Here is a 22,376-nt window from a genome sequence, read left to right as displayed (position 1 = left end):
ATTATATAGCCTTAGAATTAATGTGCTATAATTTGCAATTCATATAATGCTAAGTATTTAAAAAATGTACTTTGAACTACATTGTAACTTATTGACCTTCAAGATAGAAATCTTGATAAAAATGGAAATACCATTTTTTATAACTAAAATGTTAAGAGTTTGTAAAAACAAACTTATTAAAAAGCTCTTCAGTATTTAAATATTGCTAGCCATATCATGCTGAAATTCAACTAAATGTTTTGAGAATCAGTAGTCCATATCTCTTCTAACTATTCCTGAGAAGTTTAAGATATGATGCCATGTATTATGAAACCTATTTTAGGCATTTTACAGTGGAAATTATTTTTTGTGTCAAAGATAACAAAAAAAGATTGTCTGGCACAAGAGAAAAAGAATGTCATTTTAAGACTCCTGAATAGAATATGCAACAATAGTCAGAACAGTGGATTTTCTTTTTTTAGTTGTTATTTTGAAGTAAAATATCAACCTAGAGTGTAGTCCAAGAATCGTAGTGCTCTTCTAGTATGGGAGAGGCCCTAGATGCAATCCCCAGAATCACCAAATTTTATATAACTATTGCTACTTTCTTATTTTTGCTTAAGCCACTATGCTTTAAAAAAAAAAAAAAAAAGTCAAGAATCAGTTAATGTTTTCCAAGAATCAGTTAATGTTTTCATTACGTGTCTATAGGTTTAAATATGCATATTTTTTGTTTAAACTTAAGAGAATAAAAACAAGTTTTGAGAAAAACTGTCATTTCAGAAATTGCTTAATTCAATGTGCTTACATTTTTTTCCCCTTTTATGGTACTGGGGATGGAACCTAGAGCCTCACACATGCTAGCCAAGGGCTATACAACTAACCACCCAAACAACCTACTAGGGATTGAACTCAAGGACACTCTAAGCACTGTGCTACAACCTTAGCACTTTTTATTTTTATTTGAGACATTGTCTTGCTAAATTTTTGAAGCTGACCTCAAACTTGATCTTCTTGCCTCAGCCTCCAGAGTAGCAGGGATTACAAGCATGCACCACTATGAGTGCCTGCTATTTGTCTTCAAGCCTTATTATATATATTTTGTTAACTCACTCAACAGTCTGCATCCCAAATAAGGTATTTTGTTTTTCTAGACTAGTAACACTTATTTCCATTTATTTATCCTTACATTTCAAACTTGACTAGCTTAAGTAAACATAAAATCCTATACTGGACAAATTAATTAACGTCATACTCATTTTCTTTATATTTCCAACTAAAATTTTCCCTTTTTTATTATAGAATTGCTAGATATAAATTACAAATATTTGAAAATACAAGAAATTAGTCAATAATCTAGTAAATTAGCTTTATTATTCTTTAGTCCCTCTGTGTGTATATGTGGGGGATGTTTTATGTATTTTAATAAATGAATTTTTTTATTTAATAGTAAGATGAATATAAAACAGTATTATTATAGGATTTCATTTGCAAGGAATTTTATACTATTCAGACCAAATGTTTGAATTTCTGTCCAGAATGATGAAAAGAAAAGCAGGGTTTATTGCCCATTGTTCCAGCTTCAACTTGATCCTCTTGTTCATAGAATGTATTCTTCCAGGGCCTTTTAAAATGACTTACACAGGTAATCTTCAAGTTCATTATGTCAAACTTACATGAATGGCATTCCTTGTCCAGTTAGGATCCTCTGCTTTCCTTTCTTTGTGCATTTCTTCTTCCTATTTGCCTTTATCAACAAACATTTGTTCAGTTCCTGAACCTGACAATTAAGCACAGCACTTGCCCTGAGAACTCTTCCTTTTACTGCATTTCTTACTGCATTTCTATGTCAGTTCCATTGCTGCTTTCTTCATTCTTCTGCCCATTTCCTAGCCAAGGGGCTTGTCAACCCTGTCCTCATTTCTATTGAGGGTACTGCCTTTCTTTCCTTTGTTCTCAATGATTGAGACAACAACTTGGTACGCCCTCTGGGTAGACATTAAAAGAGTTTTAAGGATGTTTAGTTCTTCTGTGTTTGAAGTCCTAATATTCCTCCTGGGATCTGGTTACTTTTGGAGGAGATGTTGTCCTCTGTGTCTTCTGGTTTCTGAACTTTCAATGCGAGTCAAAAAGTATTATACACCCTGACTATTTAAAAATATACATGGATAATTTTAATTGAATTTTATGTTGCTCAAAAGAAAAAAAAATCTAACAGTATTGTTTTCTTCTTATTTTCATTACATATTTGCAGTGATTTAGCAACTTTACAGATTATATATGCTAGCCTAACCACTATTTGGAATATTTTTTTAACATAGTTACACATAACAAATGCATTATTAACAAAAATTTTTTAAAGCACAATTTATGAAGTTAGATTGTTGATGCTATAAAGCCCAGATTATAACATTTTTTATTGAGAGCTTTAATCATTTTAAGTAAATAAAAATACTCTGAAAAACCATACTTCTAGGAAATACTATTTAGAGCAAAGTAATTTCCCATTAAAAATTTAATCACTGATTTTTTAAATTCTAATTTTATCATTTTGACTTACTGAGAAAGAGATTCAAAAGAATATGCTATATATACTGTCATTGTTGTTTTGGGCTCTGTATGTGTATGTGTGTTGGAGGTTTGGTTTAGTTATGTCTTTTGCTGCTCCTGTTTATTTTTCTTTTTTCCCCCCTTTGGAAGTTTGATAAGAGAGTAATAATAGTTACTTTTAACTATATGTAGGAACTCACATATATGTATAATTTTTAAAATTTTTATTTTGACTGAAGTGTGTAAGTATAGATCATAGTTTATTGTATGCAGTCTTCCTCCTTCTTCCAGCTGGTCACATGCATTCTTTCTTTTTCTTGTCCAATTTTCTTTTTTATATCACAGTTAAATTTTGTTGAAAATTTTTTGAAGATACTTTAGTTATGTAATGCACCTTCTTTTAGGCTGTACTTTGTCAGTAAGCTAAGCAGTTGTTTTAAGTGTTATTGCCTGTTCTGTTTCTTCCTTTATCTTAGTTTTATAGAAAACCGTTTTTGATATGTTCTTCATGTTGTGCTTCGATTTCTCAGAACATTGGACAACCAAAAAGGAACTGGAGTAAAGAAGAGCCCTATGTTGTGTGGACAGTATCCAGTTAAAAGTGAGGGAAAGGAGCTGAAGATAGTTGTGCAGCCTGAGACCCAGCACCGAGCTCGGTACCTGACTGAGGGAAGTCGTGGCTCAGTAAAAGATAGAACACAGCAAGGCTTTCCTACAGTAAAGGTGTTTATTTTATTTAGTAATGTATGAAGAATTTTCTCCAGTTTTACCATTTTTTTTGTTTTTAACCCCAGCAAAAGCTGTCTAAAACAGAAGATTAGAATTATTATCTATATATATAATTGAAAACAGAGTAGAAGCTAATTGGACCTTAAACCAAATATCACATTGATACCATTTGAGTGTTAGTCTGAATGAAAGGTGAGACTATGTTCTCAAAAGTAAAATATCTATAAATCATGAATTATCTTTCTCTTAAAATTTACACTGGATTTAAATTCATCCCAAATTTTATATTAAAGCAGAAATTTTAAAGTGAATGCAAAGATATAGTGGGTATTATTAAAGACTTGGAAAATAAGACTTTTGAGATGGCTAAAGTAATCAGAACTATTCAACCTAGAAGAGTTGGTTATATGTAACAAGTCTTAATTTAAAAAATAGGTTGTAAATTAAATATTAATAATTTTTCAGCTGGGCATGGTGGCGCAAGCCCATAATCTCAGTGGCTCCAGAGTCCTTGGCAGGAGGATTGTGAGTTCAAAGCCAGCCTCAACAAAAGTGAGGTGCTAAGCAACTCAATGAGATCCTGTCTCTAAATAAAATACAAAAATAGGGCTGGGTATATGGCTTAGTGGTTGAAAAAAAAAAGTCTTATTAAACACCATTTGTGTTTATTAAAAGTCTTATTAAACACCATTTGTCCTTGAGTTAAATCCCTAGTACCAAAAAAAAAAAAAAAAAAATAAAAAAAATGGAACTGCAAAANAAAAAAAAAAAAAAAAAATATATATATATATATATATATATATATATATATTCAGAACTCAGACTAAAAGTAAAAAAAGGTTTAAATTCAGCATCTGGGTTGTGTGTTGTTTTTTGTTTTTGTTTTTGTTTTGGTACTGGGAATTGGAGCACTCAACCACTCAGCCACATCCCCAGCCCTATTTTGTATTTTATTCAGAGACAGGGTCTCACTGAGTTGGTTAGCACTTCGCTTTTGCTGAGGCTGGCCTTGAACTTGCCATCCTCCTGCCTCAGCCTCTGGAGCCACTGGGATTACAGGCCTGACTGGGATATCTTGATATAAAGAATAGTTCTAGCTGGGCACTGTGGTGCCTGCCTGTAATCCCAGTGCTTTGGGAGACTGAGACAAGAAAATAACAAGTTTGAGTGAGACCCTGTCTCAAAATTAAAAAAAAAAAAAAAAAAAGAGAAAGAAGAAAGTCTCTTTGAACATAAAATAAGCAAAAAATAAATAGGTGGGGGAGATGAGGGATGTTTTAACAATTGTCCCTACCCCTTGCAAAATACTGAGAGGAAATTTGGCTAGTTACATGAAAAGTCTTATTAAACACCATTTGTATGAACATGTTAGGTGAACTCTACTTCAAGATTAGAGTAGAATTGGGTTACCTTTCATTTTATGCTTGAAAGAAATTATGGTTGATACTCAGAATTAGGAAATTTGCCTGTGACCATTTTATAAGGTTGATTAATAGTCACATGTACAATATCATCTTTACTTAATCTTGGCTCCTCCCTAACTCATCCCTCAGTCCTCAAACCAAGGACAAGTAACAAGCAAATGATAAATTTGACTTATTCATTGGATAAATATTTGTGTGATCAAACAGTTCAGCAGTTCAATAGTTTGGTCAATGGTTTTAAAAACCTGTTTGCCTTGACTTTTAAGTTATGATTTTCTAAGTACTTAGCTAGTTAGATGTTAGTCCTGTTGTCTATGATAGAGAATGAATAGACTGACCTTAAAAGTTTATTTATTTATTCATTCAACAAATATTACATCCCTTTACATGTTAGCACTTACTATCAATTTGAGTACTTTATTATTTGATTGATTATTTGCTTCATATGACTATAATTTCACAAATATACCACTATACTGGGACAGAAAAAATGTACAAGTTTTTTAAAGCACTTTAGTGTATGTAATACAAATTACTTTGTGATTTTCTGTGTTCTATATCATCAGCTTTAGTGTTTAACTAAAAGCCTTATCAAGAATTGAGATTGGAAATATTTGCTCTCAAATGATTTTAAATATTCTGATTTTAAATATTTATTATAATTTATGAAAGCTTTTTCTAGAGACCTGTAATGATCCATGAATTCTAGATTGAAATAGCTAGTTTTTCTGAACATGTTTTGTCCCAGAATTTCATGATGATGTGTGTGTGTGTGTATGTGTGTGTGTGTGTGTGTGCATGCACATATGCATGCGTGTATATGTATACCTCGTCTTTGAAAATGGGCTTCATTTCTATATTATTTATTCAGCTGCACTTGAAACACTTTTTTTTCTTTTACGGCTTTAGTAAAATTTTAGTACATATACTCATTTGATAATGAAAATGATGCCACTAACATAATACACTTTTCTAATTTTTTAGTTGTAGATAGATACAGAAACCTTATTTTATTTATTTTTATGTGGTGCTGAGGATCAAACCCAGTACCTCACATGGTCTAGGCAAGTGCTATACCACTGAGCTACAAAGCCAGCCCCATAATACAGTTTTCTATGAATGATGGTGGTATGTCCTGAGTAACTATATGCTATCAAAAGGAGTGTGTGTTCATTTTCATCTGCTGGTACAAGTAAGTTTCAAATGATAATTTAGGTCTTCTACCATCTAAATTTTTTAATTAAAATGTGGTTATTGTGAATTAAAACTACAGTTTTCTGCAGAAACTTAGCCAACTCTCCATTATAAAAATATTTGACCTCTGTTTTTCTTGAGGATTTAAATTATTTCTTTAATCCAGTTACAAATACAGAATTTGGGCTTAAATATTATATTTTATAATTACCTTACATGAAATGTTAATTAGTATTGTTTCTGCTATATGTTATTCTGGTTCCAGCTGGAAGGCCATAATGAACCAGTAGTGTTGCAGGTGTTTGTGGGCAATGACTCTGGCCGAGTGAAACCACATGGATTTTATCAGGCCTGCAGAGTAACTGGACGAAATACAACTCCCTGCAAAGAAGTGGACATTGAAGGCACCACTGTTATAGAAGTTGGCCTTGATCCTAGCAACAACATGACACTTGCGTAAGTACTTAATAAGAATGTTTTCAGGGCTGGGGATATAGCTCAGTTGATAGAGTGCTTGCCTTGCATGCACAAGGCTCTGGGTTCAATCCCTGGCACCACAAAAAAATAAAAATTAAAAAAAAAAAGAATGTTTTCAGGGCTGGGGTTGTAGCTCAGTGGTAGAGCGCTTGTCTAGCATGAGTGAGGCAGTGGGTTAGATTCTCAGCACCACATATAAATAAGTAAAATAAAGGTCCATCAACAACTTAAAAAAAAAGTTTTCATTGTATGTTACACTTTCATTTTAGGGCAAAGTTTTAGTTTCTAGTGTATAAAAGAAGATTTCAAGTATTTTCTTGAAATATTTTAAATATTATAAATTGCTTTAGTTAACTTTTATGTTGCTGTGTCCAAAATATCCAATAAGAACAACTTAGAGAAGAGAATGTTTCTTTGGGGCTCACAGTTTCAGAGGTTTCAGTCTATAGATGGCTGACTCTATTGCTCTGGACTAACAGCAGTTGCATTGCTTTCAGGCAGCACACCATGGGGAAGAGCCCAGCAGAGGAAAGCTGCTTAACTCATGGTGGGATCAGGAAACAGAAAAAGAGAGAGTACACATGAGTGCACACACTTGTGAAAGAATGAGCTAAGAAATACAGGGAAAAGAATGCACCCTTTCAGGGTACCTCCTGAATGACCCACTTCCTCCAGCCACACCCTTTTGGCCTACAGTTACCATGCAGCCAGCTCTTTCAAACTAGGATGGACTGATTAGGTTATAGTTCTTATGATCTAATCATGTCATCTTTGAGTGTTGTTGCATTAATAAGAGCTTTTAGGAGACACTTCATATTCAAACCATAATACAAATTTTAAAAATTACTACAGAATGGTAATGAGTTAAATTTAATTCTGTTGCTATTTGCTGAGAAATTGCTGTAGTGAAAGCTAGGGAAATGAAAACCAAGTAAAATATTGGATTTTTAGAAAATTACAGATATTTACTTATTAACACTTATAATATTGGGGTTGAGGTTATGGCTCAGCGTTAGAGCGTTCGCCTTACATGTGCAAGGCCCTGGGTTCAATCCTCAGTACCACATAAAAATGAATAAGGTCATTTAAAAAAAAGACTTATAATATTAAAATTGAAAATAAAAATCATAAACAGTTCAATTTGCCTTTCTAAATTCTGCTCTTAATGTTTGCTTTAGAAACAGTTCAACATAAACCATGCGTTGTCTTGACCCATTTTGATGTGAAAAACATATTGCTGGTCTAAATTCATCTTTTATTTTTATTTTCCTTTATTTAAAAAAAATTAAATCCTAAGGTCATGCATTTTTTTGTCTTGTGCATTTTCACTGCCTGAAAAATATTTGAAGAATTAAAGATTTACATTTTTATTTTTTTCTTAAGCTTTTTGTAAAAGATCCTTAGTCCTAAAATTGAACCATGCCACTAGCAAATATATTGATTTGGGGCAAACCTGGGTTGTAATTATTTGTAATAGATAGCTGTTACAGATTTTTCTCTACTTGGTTTTCAGTTTCCTCTTTTTTTTTTTTTAGTTGTAGATGGACAAATGCCTTTATTTTGCTTATTTTTATGTGGTGGTGAGGATTGAACCTACTGCCTCATACTTGCTAGGCAAGCTCTCCACCACTTGCCTTTTGAAAGCTGCTTTGAATAGATTGATGAAAGGTTAGTTATTGAGAAATATTAAGATTTGCTTTTTTGACTGGTAGCTTTTGAAAGTTGTAAAAGTGAATGTATTTAGTAAAGGAAGAAAGTAAGAGAGGTACTGATTATAAAAACAGGGACTGGAGATGCTGCTTAGTGGTAGAGCAAGTGTTGAACATGTGTGAGACCACGGTTTTGATTCCTAGCACCACCAAAAAGAAAAAAGAAAACATTCATTGTAAGAAAATAGGAACACAGAATAATAAAAAGCTAAAAAAAAAGAGAAAAAATGGAAAAGAAAAAGAAATAGGCTCTTATAAGCCACTGATTACTTCAGTTTAGATTTTAAAATAGTGATTTTCATCTCTACTATTTTTCCATTATTATAACCAAAATATTGAGAAGATTAGGAACTATGAATGTTCAGAATTTATACTTCTGTGTTTTTTGAGTTTGGAACTATATTACATGTTCAGAGAATTTATAGATAAATACTCTTAAAAAAAACTTGGGGCTGGGATTGTGGCTCAGAGGTAGAACTTGCGCGCCTCACGCATGCGAGACCCTGGGTTCGATCCTCTGTACCACATAAAAATAAATAAAACAAAGGTATTGTATCCAACTACAACTAAAAAATATTTAAAAGAAAACTTGTTTGATTAAGAATGTTGTACTATGTTATAACAAAATGTCAATTAATATATTTTTTTCTGTGTTAGTGTGGACTGTGTAGGAATTTTGAAGTTGAGGAATGCTGATGTTGAAGCCAGAATAGGAATTGCTGGTTCCAAGAAAAAAAGCACTCGTGCCAGATTGGTTTTTCGAGTTAATATCACAAGGAAAGATGGCTCTACTTTGACATTGCAAACACCCTCTTCTCCGATTTTGTGTAGTAAGTAAGAAAATATGGAGCGTTAAATTTTAGATGTTTCATATACTCCATCTTGTGGTCATGTAAATTTGAAATTTTAAAAGCTGTAGTCAAGGGTTGGAACAGTAGCATGCACCTGCAGTCCCAGCTACTTGGGAGCCTAAGGCAGGATGATCACTTGAGCCCCAAAAGATCCTCATATAAACATATTTCATGAAAGGATGTGATTTTCTTTTCTTTTTTTTTTGGAGGGATTGAAAAAAATCTATTAAGATTGGAACAAAAAGATACGCATGAAAAAGTCATAAGATTTAAGGTTAGAGAGCTAAACAAGCTCTCTTTCATAAAGACAATTGAATGTTGAGCTAAAGAATTTGAATTTTATCCTAACTACTTTAGGAAGCTTGAGGTTTGAAATTAGGCAGTGTGGGTAGGGTGCATATGGGGGGAAGAGGAAGGATAAATAATTAATACAGTGTTACAAAAGACTCAAAAGATCTTTATATTTTAAAAAAATATTTGTTCCATTATGTTTCTGGCTTATATTTATTTGCATGAATATAACCTTTGGGGGCAGGTTTGAGCAGTTGGAATAGAGGGGGAGGTGAAAAGGAAATAGGCTACTAAGCAAGATTGGAATTGGAATGAGAGATAGAAGGAATCAGGGAGATGAAAGTAGAAAAGGAAGAGGGGCTCAAGGTAATGAAGGTAGAAGGGAGGAGAGGAGAAACATACTTGGTGTTATATCTAGAGATTTTGATTGGAAAGAAGGACAAATGCCGGGATTTATGCTATGCATTGTGACCTTAAAAAATATTCCAGCGGGGGCTGGGGATGTGGCTCAAGCGGTAGCGCGCTCGCCTGGCATGTGTGCGGCCCGGGTTTGATCCTCAGCACCACATACAAACAATGATGCTGTGTCCGCCCATAACTGAAAAATAAATATTAAAAAAATTTAAAAAAAAATTCCAGCTTTGGGGCTGGAGTTGTAGCTCAGTGGTAGAGCGCATGCCTTGCACATGTGAGGCACTGGGTTCGATTCTCAGCACGATATATGAATAAATAAATAAAATAAAGGTTCATCAACAACTGAAAAAAATGGACCTCTTTAAAAAAAAAAAATCCAGCTTTGAAGCTGGGTGGCTTATAGTCCTGTAATCCTGTCCATTTGGGAGGCTAAGGTTAGGAAGATTGCAATTTGTGAAGCTAACTTTAGAAATTTAGCAAGATTCTCAGCAACTTAGTGAGACCCCATCTCAAAATAAAAAAGGACTCAGGATGTGGTCAGTGGTAAAATCTCCAGTGGGTTCAACCTCTAGTACACCCCCCACACCCAATCTCTAGTACACCCCCTCACACACAACCAATTAAATGCCTAAATGCCAATATCCTACTGATAAATTATATGATTTGAAAGTATATTTCTTATTATGTTATAATAAATCAATACAAAATGCCTTCTATATTCTATGGTAACCAATTTCGTGCTTTGAATTAGTTTAACGATAGCCATGGAGGGCTGTGGATATAGCTCAATGGTATAGTGCTTACCAAGCATGTTGTGAGAGGTCCTGGGTTAAATCCTTACTACTTGGAGGGAAATAAAAATTACCCTTAGATTCTTGTACATAGGTTTTCTTAATAACATCTTTAGAATTCTGCAGACAGGGCTGGGGTTGTGGTTCAGTGGTAGAGCGCTCGCCTAGCACGTGTGAGGCCCTGGGTGCAATTCTCAGCACCACATATAAATAAATAAAATAAGCATATTGTGTCCATCTATAACTAAAAAATAAATATTAAAAAAAAAAGAATTCTGCAGACAATATAGTCATGTATATTTTTTGTTTTTAAGCCGGGCATGGTGGCACATGCCTATAAGCCCAGCGGTTTGGGAAGCTGAGGCAGAGGATCGCGAGTTCAAAGCCAGGCTCAGCAACAGCAAGGCACTAAGCAACTCAGACCCTGTCTCTAAATAAAATACAAGATAGGGCTAGGATATGGCTCATTGATCCAGTGCCCCTGAGTTCAATCCACAGTAGTCCCCCCCCCCTAAAAAATTACTTTTAAGTAAATTGATTAGTTAATTTTTTATTTGATAGGATATAGAATTGCCAGGATACCACTATTAACCCATTTCGGTTTTCTCTTGGATTTGGCACATTACTTCAATTCACATTTCATTATCCACACAAGTCATATGACTAAGCTTGATGTGAGTGGGACAAGAATTATAGCCTTCCTACAAAGAAGGGCCTGGGGAGCAGTAAACATTTGTACAATAACACAACTTTGCGCATTATGTTATTATAAAAATAAAATTAACTATTAATAAAATATGTAAATATCTTAAAAGAACTGAAGTTGAATTTTCCAAAGATAGTGAAAAGTCTCATTAATTTATAAATTAACAAGTTAGACGAGCAATATTTGTTTGACTTTGGAACACATGTGTTGTAAAGATTTGCTAAAACAGCAAGTAATGTAATCTGTGACAGTGTGATTTTTTCAATCAGGTTCTGATAACCTGAAGTTTCTTGAGTACTTGAAACTTATTTGTATCTATTGGTTGGACGGCTAGTCCTTAATGGGTGTCAGTAAGGATACCTTTGGATATTTATAGAGCATATCACAGTATGAAAAGCTTAGCGATATCCTTTTGTTTAGCTCTGCTTAACTCCATATTTCCCCTCTCAACTTCTCACACTTTCTTAGGGAAATCCTGGCCTAAAGAAGTTTGTTAGGCTAATTGCAATTTTCTTATTATCTCTAGCTCCTCAGTACTTGTCTGTTAATTTTAGTAGTGGTTATTTCATCTTTGTAGTTGAAAAATAAGTGCATCTTTTTTTTCATCTCAAGATTCCTGGTTCGGAAAACCATCCTGGTAGAATGATTGATCCAAAAGTGGGCTTAATCTATTTTTAGGTTTTCGTTTGGTTTGAGGTCTCTGGGTCCTGTGCCTAGATCTTTTAATATACTCTCAGTACCACCCACATAACTCTTGTTACTCAGGGATTCTATAATGTAATGGTATAGTACAGCTGACATTTAAAGGTTAAGACTGGGACAAGCTTATAATTTTTAAAAAATATTATTAAGACAAAAACATCATTAGGTTTATCATTCATGAAATGAGAAAACAAAGATGATATATAATAAATGAAAACCTCATCTTAGGCACTTATTTAGCTCTGTAATATCTTCCAGTAGTTGTTAGAAATTTATATATTTTCTAATTTTTTTTCTCTGTCCTCTGTAAGTTGTAGAGTAAAGGACATTAAATTCAGGGTGAACAAAGAAAACTTGTAGAACTCAATATATAATTGCATGTTGATTTTAAGTAAGAAGTAAATGTTGATGGTTCTTTTCATGGAATGTTTATGTATACCCACAGCTCAACCAGCAGGAGTGCCAGAGATCTTAAAAAAAAGCTTACATAGCTGTTCAGTGAAAGGAGAGGAAGAAGTGTTTTTAATTGGCAAGAACTTTCTGAAAGGAACTAAAGTTATTTTCCAAGAAAATGTTTCTGGTAAGTAGGCAAATTAGTAGATTGTTAGATTTTTCACTTTGTTATAAAGATACAATCTTAGCCACAGAGTAAAACAGTTGTTCAAAAATTAGTAAGTCACTGTTTTTATTTCAACCAGATGAAAACTCTTGGAAATCAGAAGCTGAAATCGACATGGAATTGTTTCATCAGGTATAATTTAAGCCTTTTTATAAGTTTTACTCTGAGCTATTCAGTTTTGTTCTGAAAATAATTTCTGAACAGATTAAATTTCATCATTATATGGGATTGATGTGACTCAAAATTTTTTTTCTTGAGTTTCCTTAACTGAAATAGAATTATTCCTCTGATGCCAGACATGACTAGTTCTCTCTTTTCAAAATTTAAGAGCATTAGCAAAGGTTGCCATTGTTAATAAATAAAGCATTTCTTTCCTGGAATGTATTTTCTTTAAGGATTTGGATTATCTTACCCTACAGTACAGTTAAATCACAGGAAAACCAATATTTATTAAGTACCTGTTTATGTGTCAGGTGCTTTATATTTGTTAAAGTTATTTCCTTAAATTTGGACACAGTTATCACAATCTTTGGGGGGCTGAGGTTGTGGCTCAGTGGTAGAGCACTTGCCTAGCACCTGTGAGGCACTGGGTTCAATCAATCCTTAGCACCATGTAAAAATGAGTAAATCTACAACTAAAAAAAATTTTTTTAAAAAGTCTTTGAGGGGGATAGAATTCGTATATGTAGGACCTTTCCATGCATTGCTCTCTAAAATTATTTATTATTTATTTCCTCATTAGAGGAAAAACAGCTAGAAAACAAGTACAGAAACCTAAGAATTAATAAGTAGAGCAAATAGTATCAAATTCATAGAAATTGAAACTAACAGAAGAAATGGTTAAATCTATGAGCAAGTTAGTTAGATGGCTCATGCAGAAGAATAGTGTGTATAGGTACAGATTGGGGACAGAGGGGAAGGGACAAGCTAATTAGTGTAAAATACCCAAAGCTTAAAATTTAGTATAGAGCTGATAGCAATAGAGAAGAGAACATGGAAGCAAGCAGAGATGTGGAAGAGACAGGAATTGGAGACTATAGCCAGTTTATCCAAAAACTTTGTAATTTCTTTGTGGTTTTTAAATATTGTTTTATTCCTTTGTGTATTTAAAAAAAACTAATAAAAATATAAAACATTTTAAATTTAATATATTGCCAAATTCAAGACTAAGGGAATAGCCAAGGCTACTCTCACTTCACACATCAGCCAAAAAGTTTAGAAGTCTCCAGGTCACTGTCCCTTTGGATACCTAGCTTAAAATTTAGGTTTTCCCACTTTCTCCTCAGATTGAATAATTTGCTAAAATTTATAGAACTCTAGAAATTGCATGTGATTATAAATTTGTTACAACAAAGGGATACTAATCAGAACCAACTGAAGGGAGACACAGAGGGCAAGAGGGAGCTAAAAGCCAAGCTTCTGTCAGCTTTATGGAAGTATTCCTCTCAGTTCATCGGTGAGTGACAACTTGCAGAGAACTGCCAAACCAGGGAGGCTCACCCAAGCTTTTAGTGTCCAGAGTTTTTATTTGGACTTGATTGTATATTGCCTGTGCCCTGACCTATAGTTTCCAGTTCCATCAGAGGTCAGAACTGATACAGCATGTTTCAGAGAGCTCATCATAAGTCACAGTTGTTAGTTTGTCCAGTGGCCAAAGCCCTAAAGATACTCCTATCAAATTGTAGGATCCTAGAGATCACCTCCCAATAACCAAGGACAAAAAACAGATCTTTCTTTGAGTAAAGTTAATTCTTTATTATAGAGTATTACAAGAACTGGAGCTTCCTACATAACCAGACAAATGCCATGTGGAAAGCTTTCCTTTAGCTTTATACTACTTGCAAAAGTAGAACTTAAGTCATTCCTTTGTCCCGTATGCTACTGCACAGTATCTCCTAGGGTTCTTTACCACTCTTAACTGAAGTTCTAGTACCTGTTTTGTAATGAACAATTTGTGTTATTTGAGAAAGACAAGTCAGGGTTGGGGATGTGGCTCAAGCGGTAGCCTGGCATGCGCTGGGTTCAATCCTCAGCACCACATAAAAATAAAATAAAGATATTGTGTCCACCGAAAACTAAAAAAAATAAATAAATATTAAAAAATTCTCTCTTTCTCTCTCTCTCAAAAAAAAAAAAAGTCACTTTTGTGCCTCAGCTGTCTAATCTATAAGATAAACTCTTGCACAAGATTGAGCTCTAACCCTGACATTTTTATGATTTCTTATATTCCTTGATCAGACCATCCCTATTCCTTGTAAACCAGCAGTAGCTTCCTTGAGAGTACTCCTGAAGATTAGGGGGCAATATTGTGTGGCCTTTCTGTGATCCTCATAATACTAGCCGATTAATGGACAATCATGAGCCAAAGGCAGTGACATCCATTTTTAATCCCAGCTACTTAGGAGGCTGAGGCAGGAGGTTCTGAAGTTGGAGATCAGCCTGGGTAACTTAGTGAGACCCTGTGTCAAAATAAAAAGGACTGGGGATGTAGCTCACTGTGCCCTGACCTGTAGTTTCCAGTTCCATCAGAGGTCAGAACTGATACGGCATGTTTCAGAGAGCTCATCATAAGTCACAATTGTTAGTTTGTCCAGTGGCCAAAGCCTTAAAGATACTCCTATCAAATTGAATCCAGTACCCCTGGATTCAATCCCCAGTACTGACTGGGGTAGAGGGGAAGATACTCTTGAAAAACTTCTCCATTCATTTTATTCCTGTTGAATGAAAAGAGGACTCTGGTCTAAGGTCTCTTTGTTCTGAGGACTCTTCAAATCCTAATTTCAGTCATGTTTTTATATACCTAGAATTTTAATCCTAACTGAAAATTAACTTATCCCTGGAATATTTTGTATGCTGTGACTATGTTCTTGTTTTGATTTGTTTTATTTTTGTGATACTGGAGATTGAACCTAGTGGCCATCTACCTAAGCAACATTTCTACCTCCTTCCCCCGCCAGTTTTTTTTTTTTAAACAGTCTTGCTGAATTGCCCAGTCTGGGTTCATACTCAGAATCCCCCTGCTTTTAGCCTCCTGAATGGCTGGGATTATAGGCTTGTGACACTTTGCTTTAACAAATTGATTAGGTAAATGTAAATTCCCAGGGCTGGGTTGTGGCTTAGTGGTATAGCACTCGCCTTGCACGTGCAAGACCCTGGGTTCAATCCTCAGCACCACATAAAAATGAATAAGTGAAATAAAAATATTATGTCCAACTGCAACTAAAAAATAAATATTAAAAAAAATGTAACTCCCCTTATTTGTAATGCTCTGTTATAATTATTCCTATGATACAGATTTATAAATAAGAGACAAGTTCTAGAGAATGAAAGACTTATAAATGCTACATAATATTAATAAACATTGGTATTATATCATAAAATAGCCCCAACAAATTTTTAAATTTTTTTTTATTTTTTATTTTTAGTTATACATGACAGTAGAATGTATTTTGACATATCATACATACATGGAGTATAACTTTCCATTTTTGTGGTTGTACGTGATGTGGAGTTACAGTGGTCATGTATTCATATATGAATATAGGAAAATTAAGTCCAGTCATTCTATTGTCTTTCTCATTCCCATCTCCCCTCCCGGCCCCCAATAAATTTTAATCTTAATTTGCTATTTAATGTAGAACTTTATATTAACAGGTCATTATTTCTCCCTACCTTCCTTTCCTTCCTGGTCCTTCCCTTCTCACTCTTTTCTCTTCTTTCCTTCCTAACAGGGCATTTAGGTCAGATACAATAGATTTAAAGAAAAATAATCATAGAAGTAAGACATGTGATAGAATGCAAAGGAATTATGTACTTATTTGGTGGCTAAATGTAGGAGGTCTGAGATTTTTGCAAGCAAGTATGTAAACAACAAACTATAATATGATCTGTCATTATCAGATTTTCTTTTTTGGTGTCAGGGATTGAACCCAGGATTGTTTAACCATGAGCCACATCCCCAGCCCTTTTGTTTTTATATGTTTTTAGAGACAGGATCTGGCTAAGTTGCTTAGGGCCTCACTAAGTTGCTGAGGCTGGCTTTGAACTCGAGATATTCCTGTTTCAGCCTCCTGAGCTGCTGGGCTCAATGCCCGGGACAAAAATAAATAAATAAATAAATAAATAAATAAATAAATAAATAAATAAATAAGAAAGAGATGGGTGCAGCAGCACTCACCTGTAATCCAAGTGACTGGAGATGCTGAGGCTGGAGGATGGCAAGTTCAAAGCCAGCCTCATCAAAAGCGAGGCACTAAGCAACTCAGTAAGAGTCTGTCTCTAAATAAAATACAAAATAGGGCTGAGGATGTGGCTCAGTGGTCAAGTGACCCTGAGTTCAATCCCAGATACCCAAAAGACTAAAATAAATAAGAAATTCTTGAAAGAAATGCTAGAAGAAGATTCTCAGGGGAATTCATAAGAAAACTAGTCTAAACAAAGACTTGCATGTTTAGAAGATAGGTATTTCAAATTGGCTCTAATAGAAATCTTGCAAAGTGTCTTTCTTCCAATCCAATTACATATATCCCCAGCTGTGAAATGAATTTGGCAATGATAAATTATTTCACAGAAAAGTGAAAAATATGTAGCCCCGTTGCTTGTATACCTCAAAAAATATTTTCTGTAAGTGGGAAAAATAGTTATTTTGAATCCAAGCAGATTTTTATTAAGATACTGAAATTCAAACATTTCCCTCTTTTTCCCCAGAGAATGTTATACTTGCTATAAAATCTCCCATACCTTTGGATATTTTGTATATATTGTATTCTTAGCTCAGTGGTAGTTAATTGCACCTAATTTAAGAAAGCAGTGTTAAAAAACAACTTTTGATTACTGTTCACAATTTACCTTGTTTTATTTCAAATGGATTGTAGAGTTTCTAGATTCAGATTGAGGAAGTATGAAGAATTAGTGTCGAGAGGTTCATTTGAGGGGGCAAAAAGTTCATTTGGTTTTAAAAGTTTCAAATTAGGTTTGCTTAAACATGCTCTCTGAAACAAGTAGGGTAGAAGTATTTTGATAAAATATGCATCTGAATTTTAAATACTAATCCCATTATTAATTACTAAGAAACAGTTTTTTTATTCAGAAGGATAATTTGAAATATAGTTTGCCATATAATTTAGATGTGGAAGAGTGCTTGGCAAGTCAACCACTCAGTTATTTTGTAAATCTAGGTGGGCTGCTTCTTTGATGTGATTGTAGTATCTAAGTAGACTTCTGTTTCTTATAAGTCGAATCATTACTGGAATATTTTTGATGACCAAACATTCATTCAGATCCTCCTCCCCAAATAGTTGAGGATGCATACACATTTACACTACATGTTTTTCAACCTGATTTAAAAAACGTGTGGTTTCTTTCAGGATGGCTAAATTATGAGGTATTCTATTAGAAAGGGAGCTTGCTCTTTCTTTCATTTGTTCTTTCTGATTCCTTTTAATGTTAGTTTATTTTAGAGAGTATTTTTAAGATACAAATTAAGTGCTCAGAAATTGAAACTTGACCTCATTTGTCCTTTTTTCTTTTATGTGTGTGGAGGGGTAGGTACTGGGTTGAACCCAGGGATGCTTTACCACTGAACTACATTTCAGCCCTCTTTTATTTTGATTCGAGACAAGATCTGGCTAAGTTGCCAAGTCTAGCCTAGAACTTTTGATCCTTCAGCCTCAGGCTTCCAAGTCCCTGAGATTATAGATGTGCCCCTGTGCCTGGCTGTCCCATATTCTAATGAACATCAGCTATATTCTAACTGAAATAAACATGCCTGTAATCCCAGCAGCTCAGGAGGCTGAGGCAAGAGGATCACAAGTTCAAAGTTAGCCTTAGCAACAGCAAAGTGCTAAGCAACTTAAATGATTTTGTCTCAAAATAAAAAGGGCTGTGGATGCACCTCAGTGGTATAACACCCCTGAGTTCAATCCTCATTAGCAAAAAAAAACAAAACTAAAATACCTTAAAAGTTAACTGACTCAAATCTTATTTATTTTGGATTTAGTGAATAAAATATATTTGNAAAAAAAAAAAAAAAAAAAAAAAAAAAAAAAAAAAGCCTAGGGATATGGCTTTCCATATCCCTAGGCTTTTTATTTTTTCCTGTGGTTGAGTTCCCCTGAGTTCAATCCCTGCTACCTTCCCACCCCCCAAAAAAAGAAATGTCAAATTTACCACACCCTCAGCTATTGGCTTTGGCCTCTTCCATGTCAGATCATAAGTAAAAGCATAATCACTACCTTCCTAGTGTTACTTCCCATTACTATAATTTACTAGGGAAAAAGAGAAAAAGTTCAAATGTGGTTCATATTATCTTCCAAGAAACCCCCTTGAGTAAATGCTGATGAAACACACATGAACTTTTCTTTTTCTTTTTCAATTTCTTTTTGAGGTTGTAGATGGATAGCATGCCTTTATTTTATTTGTTTATTTTTATGTGATGCTGAGGATCGAACCCAGTGCCTCACACATGCTAGGCAAGTGTTCTGCCACTGAGCTACAGCCCCAGCCCTGCCCTTTTCTTATAAAGATGTATATATTCTAACTAAAAGTATCTTATTTACTGAAGTTTGAATAAACTGAACCATTTAATTTTAAATGAGTAGGTGGTAGGGAGGAATGAACTGCATTATGAAGTACATCTCATTGAGGTTATACAGAACACATGATAACTGACTTTGCATTTCATGGACATACTTTTTTCCTCATAATTTGCTCTAATGTTCAACAAGTATATTTGAGTATATTTTGAATATGGTGCCATTTTTTTAAATTTTTTTTTTTTAAGTGTAGATGGACACAAAACAATGCCTTTATTTTTTTTATGTGGTGCTGAGGATCGAACCCGGGTCCCGCCCATGCTAGGCGAGCGCTCTACCACTAAGCCACAATCCCAGCCCGGTGCCATTCTTAACAGAGGAGATACATTGAAGTATCTGAGCAGTCTGGAACCTCATGGAGCTTACTTACATTTATTGGAGAGAGACCAAAAGTGGAGTGGGCAGGGGATTAGGGTAATTTCAAGTGTCAATAAGTGCTGATATGGAAATAAATAATTAACTGACCAGGTTCGGAATGGGTTCTGCTTTAAACAGGATAGTCAAAGGAAGATTTCACTTAAGAGGTGACATTTATATCAAATTTGAAAATCTGTGAAGAACTTGCCATTTGAGGAGGTGAAGGAAGAATATTACAGTTGATGAGAACAGCAATTGGAAGATAAAACTGAGTTTAGTATGTTAAAAGAATGGACTGAGAAAGTCAGTTTGTAGTAAGGCAGGGGGGAAGTGGGAGTGAGATGAAGTTGACAGAGCAGGGACCTTGAAAGCCATTGTAAAACATTTTGATTTCTACCTTAAGGATATCTTCAACTAATGACCTAGTAGTACCTATCAACCTGAGGTTAAAAATACATTTTTTTTCCTAATCAGACTTTTAAAACTTTAAAGCTAATAGGAAATATATTTAGTCTTCTAAATTTAAATATTGTTTTTTTTTTCTGACGATTGTATTTTTCTTTAAATTAGAACCATCTTATTGTGAAGGTTCCCCCATATCATGACCAACATATAACTTTGCCTGTATCGGTGGGGATATATGTAGTGACCAATGCTGGAAGATCCCATGATGTTCAGCCATTCACCTACACTCCAGATCCAGGTATGTCAAAAAGAAAAATTCTGAATAAAAATGAATAATTAATTTCTAGCTCTTTAAAAAGATAAGAAGACCAGCCAAGAAAAGAGAAAAAGTTGTTCTCTGTGACAAATTAATGTGAATTTATTTTGGAGATGGCTTTATTTCCTAAAAAGATAGCCATCGAATACAACTTCTGTGTTAGCAGGATCATTTTTACCTTTTATAATAATAAAAGCCAGGAATGCTCTGAGATCAGATTCTCCTGAGCCACTTTACAGGTCACTACTTAATAAGGATGACCATTTATTGGTATTTCTTATATGCGGGAAGGTAAGTGACAGTTTTGGGAAAGTACTTAATAGTTTAAGTTGGCTAGTTATAGGGTTTCTGTTTGTTTGTTTGTTTGTTTGTGCCTTGCTGAGGATTGATCTTAGAGTCTTCTGCATACTAAGCACATGCTCTACCACTGAGGTATACACTCCAACCTTCTTATGGTGTTTTTTTTTTTTTTTTTTTTTTTTCTCTTACCTAGTCTTTTTTGTTTTGTTTTGGTACTGGGGTTTAAACCTGATGCTTTACCACTGAGCTACATTCCCAGTCCCTTTTTTTTTTTTTTTTTTTTTTTGAGACAGAATCTTACTAAGTTGCTTAGGGCCTTGCTAAGTTGCTAAAGCTGGCCTCAAACTTGTGATCCTTTGGTCTCAACCTCCCAAATCCCCAGGATACTGGTGTGCACCACTGTGCCCAGCTTAAGGTGCATTTTTGAGAGAGGTGAGAAATATGCTTGGAGTAATATGTGATAAAGTCAAAAAGTTTCAGAGACTGGTGGTGAATATTTTAAATATGATTTTAAGTATTTAGGCAAAATAAGATGGTTTAGAAAGAAATCAGTGACAAAAATAATTAAAATGTTAAAAGTTTGATGGTTTTTTGCTAAAAATTATCTTGTAAGTTGTTTGCCTGCATTAATTTAGTTGCCTGAAGAAGACAAAAGCCTTCTGCTAGAAGTAAGGAAAATATTTTAGAAATGGAAACTCTTCCTGTGTTCCATTGACGGAGGCTTGGTTTCTACCATGGCTACTATTGATTCAGTTTATTCCAGTGTCAGACATACTTAATAATTATCAGCCCCCCGTATCTGTAGTTTATTAATATGTTTCCCCAAAATAGTTCAGGACTCAGTAAGATAGAAGAAGTTGAAGAAAAGTGATTTGGAAAGAAAGCCCTGGCATCAAAAAATAAGGGAAACAAATCTAGGTGCAGGGGTGCATATACCTACTTGGGAGCTAAGACAGAAGGATTGCTTGAATCTAGGAATTCAAGGCCAGCCTGGGCAACACAGTGAGATTCCCATCTCAAAAAAAGAAAAAGAAAAATGAGGGAAATGGAAGCTAATAGAGTTATAATTAGTCTTGGTAATTAATTCATCTAATTCCCTATTTTTAATTATGTCTGAATTTTGCAGTATTGGTTATTTACAGTGAGTTTGCTACAAAGGCATGCCACAGTGTATAGCACTAATGAAACTCCCCTTGCTATTTTTCTCAGAACTAAAGGTCATAAGTAAAATCTTTGAACCAAAAAGGCATGGTTTGGAAATAATATTTTGGCTTCAACCAAAATAAGAGGAGAAAGAAGATTGCTTTATAGTAAGAGTCCAAATATTTTTGTTTTTGTTTTCTCAGAAGGCCTAAAAATCCAAAACATGTGATTTAAAATTAATATAGTTAAGGTACTTCAGTAACTGCTAGTTATGAAATACTGATATGTAATATTTTACAGAAGAATGCACAAATATGAGGGAAAAGATGACATAATTAACATATTAGGATCTGTTTCCTGATGAGCTTCTACATCAGTTATGGGGAAAGAGAAAGGCTGTGTGTGCCAAAGAATAAATAGTATTAATGGTTTTTGCTATCCTGAAAACACTGAAATCTGGTTGTTGTCATTTATTGGTTTTTTTTTTAAGAGAGTGAGAGAGAAAAAGAATTTTTAATATTTATTTTTTAGTTTTTCGTGGACACAACACCTTTATTTTATTTTTATGTGGTGCTGAGGATTGAACCCAGCGCCCTGCGCATGCCAGGTGAGCGTGCTACCACTTGAGCCACATCCCCAGCCCCGATTTATTGGTTTTATATTTATTAGTTAGAAAAAACTTCAAGACTTTGAAGTATTGAGCATCACCTTCAAGAATCCTGATTTTGGTGCTGGGGATATAGCTCAGTTGGTAGAGTGCTTGCCTCCCATGTACAATGCCTTGGTTCAATCCCCAGCACCACCAAAAAAAAAAAAAAAAAAAAAT

General features: G+C 34.3%; 1 protein-coding gene across 6 annotated transcripts in view; it reads left to right on the top strand.

Moving 5' to 3' along the window:
- The window catches only part of Nfat5 (nuclear factor of activated T cells 5), a 103,326-nt gene that overhangs the window by 61,332 nt on the left and 19,618 nt on the right, over positions 1-22,376 (top strand). For all 6 annotated transcript variants that reach the window (XM_048792430.1, XM_048792429.1, XM_048792431.1 and 3 more), the window contains 6 exons: positions 3,060-3,252; positions 6,142-6,332; positions 8,720-8,892; positions 12,263-12,397; positions 12,516-12,568; positions 19,957-20,089. In XM_048792430.1, coding sequence (XP_048648387.1) covers positions 3,060-3,252; positions 6,142-6,332; positions 8,720-8,892; positions 12,263-12,397; positions 12,516-12,568; positions 19,957-20,089 — 878 coding nt within the window. The remainder of the gene's footprint in view (positions 1-3,059; positions 3,253-6,141; positions 6,333-8,719; positions 8,893-12,262; positions 12,398-12,515; positions 12,569-19,956; positions 20,090-22,376) is intronic.

Source organism: Marmota marmota, unplaced genomic scaffold, assembly GCF_001458135.2.
Source record: "Marmota marmota marmota unplaced genomic scaffold, marMar, whole genome shotgun sequence".
Classification (NCBI taxonomy): Eukaryota; Metazoa; Chordata; class Mammalia; order Rodentia; family Sciuridae; genus Marmota; species Marmota marmota.
Note: the sequence above shows the minus strand (reverse complement) of the source record. Positions and strands in the feature narration are given on the sequence as shown.